The 12,307-nt window shown below is 41.2% G+C and overlaps 1 protein-coding gene across 2 annotated transcripts in view; it reads left to right on the forward strand.

Moving 5' to 3' along the window:
• Positions 1-12,307, forward strand: part of psmd14 (proteasome 26S subunit, non-ATPase 14) — a 108,599-nt gene that overhangs the window by 38,139 nt on the left and 58,153 nt on the right. For both annotated transcript variants that reach the window (XM_043693868.2, XM_043693867.2), the window contains exons 3-6: positions 10,389-10,460; positions 10,862-10,981; positions 11,117-11,187; positions 11,854-12,004. In XM_043693868.2, the coding sequence (XP_043549803.1) occupies positions 10,389-10,460; positions 10,862-10,981; positions 11,117-11,187; positions 11,854-12,004 (414 nt within the window). The remainder of the gene's footprint in view (positions 1-10,388; positions 10,461-10,861; positions 10,982-11,116; positions 11,188-11,853; positions 12,005-12,307) is intronic.

The raw sequence follows: 12,307 nt of genomic DNA on the forward strand, positions 1-12,307 counted from the left end.
CTGAATTAGTTCCAACACATTTGTATCCTTCCTTCAATAAACTAACCAATGTTGTACACTGTAATTCAGATGTGGCCTTACCAGTGCCCTACATAATTGAAGCGTAATCTTCATACTACTCTATTCAGTTCCCCTTGTGATAAATAATATCTTTCTATTAGCTTCCCTAATAACCTGCTACACCTGTATTCTAGACTTCTTAGCCATCTAGATCTCTGCATCTGAGCTTTGCAACCTCTTTCCATTTAAATAATATACTACTCTGCTCATTTTGGCAGGAAAATCATAATTTCATGTTTTCCCACATGATTCAAACCTGCCTTGGCCACACTGATCTTTGAATTATATGTTTACCTCTAATCTTGTTGACCCTGTGCCAGTTAGTTCATGCTAAGGTTGTAATCAAGAGACTTGCCTTTTTTGGTTTTGCTTTTTAGCTTTGCTCCTCGCTGTTTGTGTTTCCTTCGCAGAATCACTTTCTAGTTTAGGCGTATATCATTGTTCCCTACGTGGACCATGACAACTGGATCTTTCCAGTCCTACTAAGTTCTTTTACAGCCCAGGGCAGGCAACACGACCTTCAGGACTCTCGATTCTGGCCACAGAGAATAGTGTCTATTCACCTGACTATACTATCCTTGATTGCAATTACATTTCCCTTTTCCCTCCCTTCTCTTGAATGTCTTTCTGTACCATGGTGCAATGGTCAGTTTGCTCATCCTCCCATCAGTCCCCATTCTCATCCACATAAAAGAATCTCAAACCTGTTAAACAAGCTCAGGCTGAGGGACCTGCAGCACTACTTCCTGGATCTCTCTACCTGCCTCATTCATATTCTGGATCAGTGGTGCTGGAAGAGCACAGCAGTTCAGGCAGCATCCAAGGAGCGGCGAAATCAACGTTTCGGGCAAAAGCCCTTCAGGAATAAAGGCAGTGAGCCTGAAGCGTGGAGAGATAAGCTAGAGGAGGGTGAGGGTGGGGAGAATGTAGCATAGAGTACAATGGGTGAGTGGGGATGAAGGTGATAGGTATGGGAGGAGAGGGTGGAGTGGATAGGTGGAAAAGGAGATAGGCAGGTAGGACAAGTCGACAAGTCAAATGACCTGGGAGTTGCAGTGGGAGAGGGACTCCCTGAGATTCTTGTAGAGAGAGGAGGAAAACTTCTTCAAGGCAGGCATCCTTGCAAGAGGATTCGCAGTAGGGTTAAAATCAATGAGGTAAAAACAATGACTGCAGATGCTGGAAACCAGATTCTGGATTAGTGGTGCTGGAAGAGCACAGCAGTTCAGGCAGCATCCAAGGAGCAGTGAAATCGACGTTTCGGGCAAAAGCCCTTCATCAGGAAAAAAGGCAGTGAGCCTGAAGCGTGGAGAGATAAGCTGGAGGAGGGTGGGGAGAAAGTAGCATAGAGTACAGTGGGTGAGTGGGGGAGGGGATGAAGGTGATAGGTCTGGGAGGAAAGGGTGGAGTGGATAGGTAGTCACATACTCCTGTCCCTGACCAATGAATGAATTTGAGGTAGTTAATCAGAGGTATGACTGTGTCATGAAAGTTAAAAATCTCACAACACCAGGTTATAGTCCAACAGGTTTAATTGGAAGCAGTTGAAACTTTATTGCTGGAACAGCACAGCAGGTCAGGCAGCATCCAGGGAACAGGAAGCGCACTAGCTTTTGGAGCGAAGCTCCTTCAGGTGATAAAGGAGCTTCGCTCCAAAAGCTAGTGTGTTTCCAGTTAAACCTGTTGGACTATAACCTGGTGTTGTGTGATTTTTAACTTTGTACACCCCAGTCTGACACCGGCATCTCCAAATCATTTTTTTTCATTTCAAAAATATACTTTATTCATAAAATACTTTGATGATCTGTACAACTGGACATGCCATACATATGTAAACATTCCATTTGTTTGCATACCGAAAACAGAGTAATCATTCCTATTTACAGGTCTGTACAATTACATTTTTAGCTGAGGCGTCAGCAGGGCCCAAATGACTGCGCGGGCCCCCCTGTTCTCCAGCATCTCTGAATCATTTTTTTTAAATTTCAAAATATACTTTATTCATAGAAATAAATCTTTGGTACTTGTACAATTTGTCATGTCGTTCATAGATATATACATTGCATGTCTTAAACATTACAAAGAACAGATTGAATTACTCGAATTTACAGTTATCCTATTTACAGTTCCCTTTATTAACCATCCAGTCTCTTATTATTTAGCTGTAGCTTCAGCAGAACCCACCTACTGAGTGGGTGCCCTGTTATACTATAGCAAATGAACCTTTTTTTAATCCCAGTTTATGGAGTTACCGTTGTCCATTTGACTGTCCTGTCTCTGGGGTAGCTGTCTGCATCCCCATGGTGAGCACGAACTGCTGGACACTCGCTGGGCTGAGGTAGCTATCCAGGCTCTCACTGTGGTCATTTACCTGCTCTGGAGTCATTGAGCCAAGGCAAGGGTCTGTACCGTCCAGTTCTGTGTCTGACAATGGGACTGTCAGAGGATCGCAGCTCTCAATTGTCTGTAGTTGTGGGGCAGTGGGTACCCTCTGGTTCTCACTGGGTGGAGGGTGGACTTCGGGGGGTCCGTTGTTTCCTGGTTGGGAGGAAATGCCCTTCTCTTTATCTACGGCACTCTGACTCTTCTTCTGGTGGTGATGACATTCTTTGCGCCCGTCTTCACCATCCGAAGAGCTGGTCGTCCTCCCTCGTGCAGCTGTCTTTTCCCCCTTTGCTGGGAGGCTTTGGGGCCTGGCCGGATTTTCTCTTCCTGTTTTTAACAGGTATCCACTCCTCTGCCTGCTCGATTACCTTCTCCTCCATTGCTTCCATCTGCCCAGCTAGAGCTAGGATCAGCTGCTGTGTCTCTTCGCTGTCTGCCGCCTCCTCTACTCCAGCCTGTTCTTCTTTCTGGGTGCCACCAGACTCCGTTTCTCTGCTGTCTGGGTGGACCTTACTGGTCTTTGGAGGTCCACGGTTCACATTGCTACCTCCAGCCATCTGTGCGTAAGTGGGGCCCCCCGTCTTGGGCAGGTCTTGTACATGTGGCCCGCCTCTCCGCACAGGTTGCAGCTCTTTGCTTCCTGACAGTCCTTAGTCAGGTGACCCTCCTGTTTGCAGTTCCTGCAGATGGTCCCCTTGCAGTCCGCCGCCACGTGTCCCGACTTCCTGTAGGTTCGGCACACTTTCGGCTGCCCTGCATATGTCAGGTAGCCTCTGTTCCCTCCAATTGCGAAGCTCGAGGGTGGGTGAAGAATGTTCCCATTGCCATCGACCCTCAGAGTCACCCTGACCTGCCGCTTACTGGTCCAGATCCCAAAGGGGTCGATCACATCGGTGGCTTCTCCCTCAACTTGGACGTACCTTCCCAGGAAGGTCAGGACATCAGCCGCTGGAACATACGGGTTGTACATATGGATTGTAACAACCCGATTCCTCTGTGCAGGAAGCACACACAATGGGGTTGCCGACAAGATGGAAAACAGCGGCTCCCCTTCCTTCTCCTTGAAGACCTTCAGGAGCTGTTCGCACTGCTTCACACTCCTGAAGGTCACATCAAAGTAGCTTGCCCCAGGGAAATCCTGCAGGCAGTACACATCCGCTGCAGCGAACCCACAGCATCCCAGCAGCACTTTCTTGATAAACAGCATGCGGTCAAGCGGCGTACGATCCTCTATCTTCTTCACAGTCACCCGGACGGTGTTTCCAACCCCCTGCCCAGGGCTGCGGGCAGCTGTTGAGGCCATAGCTCTGAGGTTGGCTGGTCCCTGAATTGGCGTTAGGCCGAAGCCAGCATGAAGGTCCACCAATAGCAGGTCAGCACAACCAAACGATCCTCCAACGTCCAATCACGATCCAGCGATGATCTCCACTAGCTCTGATGACTGGCAACTCGACCCCTGTCCTGATAAGAACAGACACTTGATCTTAGCCAAAAGGCCAAGAAGCGACCCCAGCATCTCCAAATCATGTGTCATGACAGACAGCATCTATCTAACTCTGTCCTTCCCTGATGTTGCAGACCAGCCAGCATCCCTCATGCAACCAACACTGTTACAGATGTGGTCACTCAAACCACAGTGGAGCCCACCAGCTCCCACATCATGTAAGCACAACACATCATCTGGCCCTATATCTCAATTTTGCTCATTTAGTTCTTAATTTGATTTTTAAAACTTTTCTACGGTCTTTTAGTTGGTCGCACATAACTATTCCCCAACTTACCTTCCATCTAAAGAAACCTATCATCGATGGTTATTACCAACCAATGAAATTGCAGTTTTTCTGTGGTGTGTCGCTCCTTGTTTTGTGCTGGGCCCTGAATCCTCGGTTTCGTATTTATCATGTTAAAAAACTCTTTACAAACTACGAACCAAAAAAAGCACCTCTTCCTCTGCACCAACTTTCCACACTGCATCCAAACTCCCCACGCTATATATTCTCTCTGGCTATCTCACTCCAGATGTGGGGTCTCACTGTGATGTGATCTCCTTCCTGGTCATACACCTTTGACAGATCATATCTTAAATAGAGCTGAGATGATTCACACTAGTTAAGCTTCATTTGTAATCAATACCTACTGAGACCCTGTTCAGGCTTCAGGATTGATAATTGTCTTTCAGTCAGTGAGTCAACTACCTTTATTAACCATTTTAACTGGATGACTGAATTTTAAACTTTTAGAAAGAAGAAAGAAAATATATTGGTGGGACCCCTTGATATCACACTCTGCCAAATGTAGCCTTGATGTCAAGGGCAGACACTCTTGTCAGTTCTGGAATTCAGCTCATGTACGTATTTGAACCAAGGCTGTAATGAGTTCAGGCGATTAGTGGCCTTGGTGGAACGGAGACCCAAACCTTGCTGATGTATTCTTGTGCTTTCTATTTACCATCAGCCATTATTTATAGTGTTCGTAAAAATGAGGTAGTTCATCTTTGGGTACAATTTGATAGTTAAAAGCGAAGCCTGATTTCCTGCAGGGACATATAGCTAGTGAAGAAGGACATTTGAGCTATTCAGCCTCTGTTGGGTTGAACACAAAAAATGAAAAGGAAATGTTAAACAATTTTTCATCCAGTCCTTCTGCTTTGAAATTGTACGAAATGAATAAGAATTGCATTGACCATCAGCAGTAGCAAAACTGTAATGTCTGCAATCTCATGGGTTTGGCATTTCCCCAATCTACCATTACCATCAAGTTATGGGATCAACCTCAGTTCAGTGAAGAGTGTAGGACAGCATACCAAGAGTAGCGTCAGGCATATGTAACAATGAGGTGTTAACCTGGTGCAGCTGCAAAAAAGGATTACTTGCATGCTGAGCAGCATGCGATAGGCAGAGTTAAGCAATTCCACAAACAAGTGATCAGATCTAAGCTCTGCAGTCCTGCATATCCAGTTATGAATGGTGGTGGACAATTAAACACCTCACTGGAAGATGATGCTGCACAAATATTCCCATCCTCAATATTGGAGCAGCCCAAAATGTCAGGGCAAATGATAAAACGGAAGCATTTGCAACAGTCTTCAACCAGACTTTCCGAGTGGATGATCCACATTGGCCCCCTACAGAGGTCCCCGGCATACCGATATCAATCTGCAGCCAATTTGACTCACTCCACATGATCTCAAGAAGCAAGTGAAGCCCCTGCATACTTTACACGCTGTAAACATTCCAGCAATAGATACCAGCAATAGTACTGGATACTTGTGCTCAAAAATCTGCCGGACTCCTAGTCAGAACTGAAAACAACAAATGCTGGAGCTCACTGAGTCAGGCAGCGTCCATGGAGAGAAAGCAAGCTAACTTTTCAAGTCTAGACTCTTCACCTCAGCTCTGAAGAGCTATCTAGACTCGATGTTAGCTTGTTTGCTCTCCATGGATGCTGCCAAACCCACTGTGATCTCCAGTATTTTGTTTTTGTTTTCAGTGCAGCTCCCAGTATCTGCAATAATGTACTCTCAGTCAGGCTGTTCCTACACTACACTGTTCCTACAGCTACATCACTAGCATCTACTTGACAGTGTGAAAAATTGCCTAAATATATCCTGTACACACATTGGGATAGATCCAATTTAGCCTAGCACCCCATCAGTCTACTTTTGATCATCAGTAAAGTGATGGAAGGTGTCATCAATTATGCTATCAAGCAGCAGTTGCTTAACAATAACCTGTTAACTTGCACTAGGTTTGGGTTCTGCCAGGGCAATCCAGCACCTGAAATCATTGTAGTCTTGGTTGGAAAACGTACAAAAGAACTGAGTTCCAGAGGTGAGAGTGACTACCTTTGGCCTTAAGGATTGCTATGGCTGAGTGTGGTATCAAGGGCCCCATCATCACTGCTTCAATAACTCAATCTTAAAGTTAATGGTAATGTTCACTGATTGTTGCATAGCATTTAGCATCATTCACAACTCCTTTATATGCTGAACCCATCCCTGTCTAAATGCAACAAGACCTGGACAGTATTCTGTTTTGGGCTGAAAAGTGGCAGTTACTCTTTGTGCCAGACAAATGCCAGACCATTTCCATCTCCAACAAGAAATAATCTAATCAATGTACTTTGACGTTCATTGGCATTACTAACACTAAATCCCCCACTATCAACATCCTGGAGGTTACCATTGACCAGAAGCTGAACTGGAAGAGCCCTGTAAATACAGAAGCTGTAAGAACTGCTTAGAGGCTAGGCTAGGCATCCCTCCGTGAATACATTGTCACCTGACTCCCAAAAACCTGTCCACCATCTGCAAGGCACACGCCAGAAAAGTGAAGGATTACTCCCTGCTTGCCTTAATGAGTCCAGCTCCAAAAACACTTGAGAAGCTTGGTACCATCCAGTGCAAAGCAGCCTGCTTGACTTGCACCACATTCTCAAAACATCCATGCTGTCCTCCACCAATGCTCAGTATTTGCAGTGCTGTGTGTTAATAGTGTGCGCAACCTACAAGAGTCACTGCAGCAATTCACCATGGCTCTTTCAACAGCGTCTTCCAAACCCACAGCCACTTCTGTCTAGAAAGACTGGGGTAGCAGGTAAGTGGGAGCAGTACCACCTACAAACTCCCAGCTGCACTTGTTATTCTGACTTGGAAATTTATTGCTGTTTCTTCAGTGTATTTGAGTCAAAATCCTGAAACACTCTCCTGAACAGCGTTGTGGGTCTACCTACAGCACATGGACTGGTGTGGTTCAAGTGCGCAGCTCTTCACCACCTTTTCCACAGCAGCTAGGGATAGACAATATATTCTGGCCCAGCCAGCAATGCCCAAATCCTGAGAGTGGATATTTAAAAGAAAAGTTCATGATTGTAAATCTCTGCCCTACCAAGTTTATTTTTGGAGTTTCAGGTTTAGCAACAGTGGAAAAGCTGGAATTGGAAAAATAAAATCAGTTGGGGTGCCCTTTTAAAAGTCTTGGACAGTGTGACGATTTGGAATGTGCAGCTTGAAAGGTGGAAGCAGATTCCATACTAGGTTTCAAAAGAGGTCCAGAAATATACTTGAAAAGAATGAAGTTGGAGGGGTACAGGGAGGGCTGGAGAGTGGGACTAGCTAGGTAGCTCTTTCGGGAGCTGGTTCAGATACGATGGGTCAAATGGCCTCTTGAACTGGGAGATTCTATGATTTATGTATTTATTTATATTCTGTGTTGGCTGAGACAAAATAACAAATTGCTTATTTGGGAAATACCACTTAGGAAAGGAGGAATCAAGATTTGGGGAATGTAACTGTGAATTTTCATTTGATGGGGTATGTAGATGTATGTGAAAATACTTGTTCAGCAGCCCTTTTTCTAGTATGTTGAGTAAAACGCAACAGGCTGCCATGGTTATGACATCGCCATGTCAAATTTCTCACCTTAAGGCATCAAATTTGCCTTTTTAGCTTTGGTGCTCCTACATCCAAATTAAGAATTCAATCCATGAAAGAGGGAAAAAAAGACATGGTGGTTCTTTGTCATGCTAAGGAACAACAACGAGTGAAACTGTGAATTTTAAAATTAAAAGCAGTGAAGCCCAAGCAAGCTAGACTTGTCTGTTTTGTTAAGAGCAGGAGATGTTGTAAACTGGAGTCATAGCTGTTTGAAGAGAATTTAGTTGTTGAATCAGGTGTTTTCAGATCATTGGAATTAACTTTTAATCGGCCTTTAATAAAAATGTCCTGCAGTTTGTCCTTTGGTGCATTAGACAAAAGAGCAAGAAAAAATCTTAGCTATCAGAGAAACGCTCATGCAAAGTGTGTTTTAGATTGGATTAGATTAGATTAGATTACATTTTTCTGGGAGTCTTTTGCATTGTTAAACTCTTCATTTGGAACACTCAGTCACAAGTGGAACCTTTGAGTAAACAGGAAAACTGAAGAATTTTGGGGAGAGGCAAGCACAAATGGAGAGAGATCCAAAATTGATGTCTTGTTTTCTTTTGAGAATAATTTTAATTTATGTATTGCATTAAAAATGTTATGTATTCAGCAAATTAAATTAATGAATATTTAGAGATGCATAGATAAACAAATATAGCAAATATGAATTTTTAAAAGGCAAATAAGCATTTATAATGAAGAAGTGGCTGATTGGACCAATGAAATGAATATTCCGGGTGGAATAATGGATCTTGGGAATAAATTTGGTAATAGTCTCACTAGGTGATACATGGATGAGAAATTATGGTTATGGGGAAGGACTTTAGTTGCTTGAATGCTTTGAAGAAATTTAGTGTTGTCAGGTTAACTTTTAAGAAATCGGTATAGCAATTGAATGTGAGGAAAAAGAAAAATGCTAAACTTCCTTAGTCAGAATTTATGAAGCATGAAATCTTTGCAAGGTATGGTTGATGCAAAGACCTGTGGAACCAGAGAAAAAGAGTGCAGTTAAGTTCTATTAGTTTTAAATTGCTTTGACAAAGAGCCAGTGAAGACACAACGGACCAAGTTGACACATTTTCTGCTTTAAGCTTACTTTTTATTCTATAATTCAACCACATTAAAAACTAAGATCATTAAAAATTACCATGGTCAGTTTCTGGTGACAAGAAAAATAATGAATTATTTGGTTTCATGGAAGCTCTCTTGAGTTCATTTTAGTAATGCCCTTCATGTGCATTTGATCATGTTGGTATGGTTAACAGGTAATGGGGCTAATAATAAAGGTTTGACAGTTGATTTGTTTTGTTCCAACTAGCCTTGGTCACCACCGTACTAATTTCATTCTTGAGGTACTTTTTGTTAAAAATTCTATTTCTGCAAGTATATTAAAGTTAGATTTTTTAATTGAAAAATGAGTAAAATAAGTAAGCCAAAAATAGAATCTCACGGTTAGTTCATTATAATTTGATGTCAAAAATTGAATGACAGGCTTCAGTTTCATGATAAGTGTGTATTTTTCGGTTAAAGTGGAGAGTGTTGCCTTACTGCAACAGTTTTAGCTATGATTTGCACAGAATTATGTTCCAGCATGCAGAATATCAGCACACCTTTTTCTGTTTATTTAAAGTAAAATTTTAACAAAAATTGAGGTGTCCGTTTGTGTGGCAAATGCGTATTTTATAGTAAATGCTTTAAAATGGGTGAAGCGAACTTCATTGTTTAAATAGCCCATAAGGCATCTTCTGATGTACTTTGTTCACAGCTGTCATACCTAGGGAACAGTGGTGCATTTTCTCAAGCTGTAGCTCAGGCTGTTACCTGTAAACTGCTGCTACATTCCTCATCTGGTTGTCTTTTAGCTTGTAACCACAGAGGCTGAAGAAAATTGCTGTTGCTACAGTACAGATTAATAATGCTGGACCATTGTTGTTTACATTCACACCGTTGTTAGAACCACCCAGGTAATTGCCAGATCAAACGTTGACAGTAGTGACAGGGTGAAATTATGTGACTTTCTTTGTGTACTCAACCAGGTGTTTATTTAAAAAGATTAGGTATTCACTTTCAAAGTATTTTATACCGTAAATGGCATCTTAAATGATCTTAAGAATGTGCCTAATAGCCAGAATATTTGCATGCCTTATTAAGAGAATAATTGCATTTTCTGGACAAAGCCAAAAACATTAAATCTGTGTACACCTTTTTCAATAATTAATATTATTGGTACAAAATAAATTAGTTTTTCAGAATACCTTTTATATAAAACAAACCAGATATCAAGTGAGGTTTTAAACCTTCAGAAAAAATGAACATTTGTAGTGAAAGCTATTTGGTACAGAATGTAAAATCCAGTTTCAGATTTGAATACCCAAGTGTTTGTCAGATTGCCCACTTCAGTATGTTGTTAGCTGTGACATTTAAAAATGAATTACTGAAACAGGTAATTTAAAGAAGTTTGAACAGAAATACCATATGCTTGGAAAACATTGGACATTAATCTTTGTCTTGTGTTTTATAGGGCCCACCAACTGATGCCCCAGCCGTGGATACAGCAGAACAGGTTTACATATCTTCTCTTGCTTTGCTGAAGGTAAGGTTATCGGTTTGTTTGCTTTTGGATCATGTTAATTATACATTATCTTAAAAAATGGCATGAAGTAATTAAAGTAATCTATTTGACATCCTGTGTCTTGGTGGCATTTCCACCACTGGCTTCACTGTTTTGTTATCTTGACAAAATGTTTCGACGTAATTTGTATTTTCAGCACAATTTTCAGCTTTCCATTTAAAATGCACAAACTGCATGTTGTTTTTCTTCATGTGTGTAGTTATAAAAATGAAATTATAAAATGCAGAAACTAAACTGAAGTAGTTATTAAGAGTTAATATAGCATGATAGATGGTCAGATGTGAAAAAGGTTGTTTTTTTCTGTCTTCATTTAAAAAAAATACTGAAACACACTTTTTGGTACGCAATTTTGTAATCTGCAGATGTTGAAACATGGACGAGCTGGCGTTCCAATGGAAGTGATGGGCCTGATGCTTGGTGAATTTGTTGATGACTACACAGTCCGTGTTATTGATGTATTTGCTATGCCTCAGTCCGGCACAGTAAGCAATATGTTTGTCTGTTTGTTTTCTCTGCAAGTGACTCAAACATAATTTTTCAGTTCTTGATATTGTACTAAGCTTGATTTGGAGAAATGTCTTTTCAAAGCTATGTAATTTGCTCATTTTTTTTAACAGGGTGTTAGTGTTGAAGCAGTTGATCCCGTTTTTCAAGCCAAAATGCTGGACATGTTGAAACAGACAGGAAGGTAGGATATTGAATCATCTTGTATGATTTAAAAACAAGGCTATCAGAAATCAGTATCTGTGGAATATTAGCTTATTCATTTATAATTTAATTTTTGCTATTAAATTATTATTGTTTGCAACATATTATAAATTGTTTGAAGTTTTGAAGTTGATTGCTATTTTAGTTTGTTTCCCTTTGCAGTTTCATTTCATACCTATCAACAGTTGTCACATGCTTGTTCAAATACGTTCACTGTGAAAAAAAGCTTAAAAATTAATGTTAACAAAAGGCTCAGCAGCACTGCAGAATAGTGTAAATTGCTTCTTGACTGAGTTCCTGGTCCCACTGCTGCTTTAATTGATATTTGAAGGGTGGATATTTACTCTCAAGTGCTGAAAGGGTAAAAACTGGCTCAGGGAAGGTGTGGTAACAGGGTGAAAAATTGAAAGCATGATCTACTACCGCTAATGCACATCTTTTTAATAGCGCTTGTATGACACACTTTCTTCACTTCCACACCATCATAAATGTATGTTGAATGAGTTCCCATTTTTCATACTTTTTTAGCGTTATCATGCTTGTATGTTTCTATTGTTCAGTTCCTTTTTTATGTTTGCTTTCTTCAAAGTGCTAGTTTGCCTTTTATTTCCAAAATAAAAACACTTAGCCATTTGCTCTGTTTTAGACCTGAAATGGTTGTTGGCTGGTACCATAGTCACCCTGGCTTTGGATGCTGGCTTTCAGGAGTTGACATCAACACTCAGCAGAGCTTTGAAGCCCTGTCGGAGCGAGCTGTTGCCGTAGTAGTGGATCCTATTCAGAGTGTAAAGGGAAAGGTATGATCATGTTCTGAGCAAAAATGCTACTTGTGTAACAATAAATCTGTTGATTATCAAATACATACAATTAATGTTAATTATTTGAAGCACTGGAAACCCTCTAGTGTTCAGTAGAAACACTAGTTTACATTACATTGTTAAGAATGATAAATATTGGTTAAATGTTGAAGTCTAATTTGACATATGAGCTATATACTAATGGGCGATTTCCCTTGAAGTTTAACTTAAATATCAGTTTTTTCCTTTTGTTTGCATTTTGCATTTTTTGAGATTGAGCACAGCAATATGTCTACTCTATTT

This window comes from Chiloscyllium plagiosum, unplaced genomic scaffold, assembly GCF_037043375.1.
Source record: "Chiloscyllium plagiosum isolate Xiang-an unplaced genomic scaffold, Cpla_swu_hap1 HiC_scaffold_7, whole genome shotgun sequence".
Taxonomy (NCBI): domain Eukaryota; kingdom Metazoa; phylum Chordata; class Chondrichthyes; order Orectolobiformes; family Hemiscylliidae; genus Chiloscyllium; species Chiloscyllium plagiosum.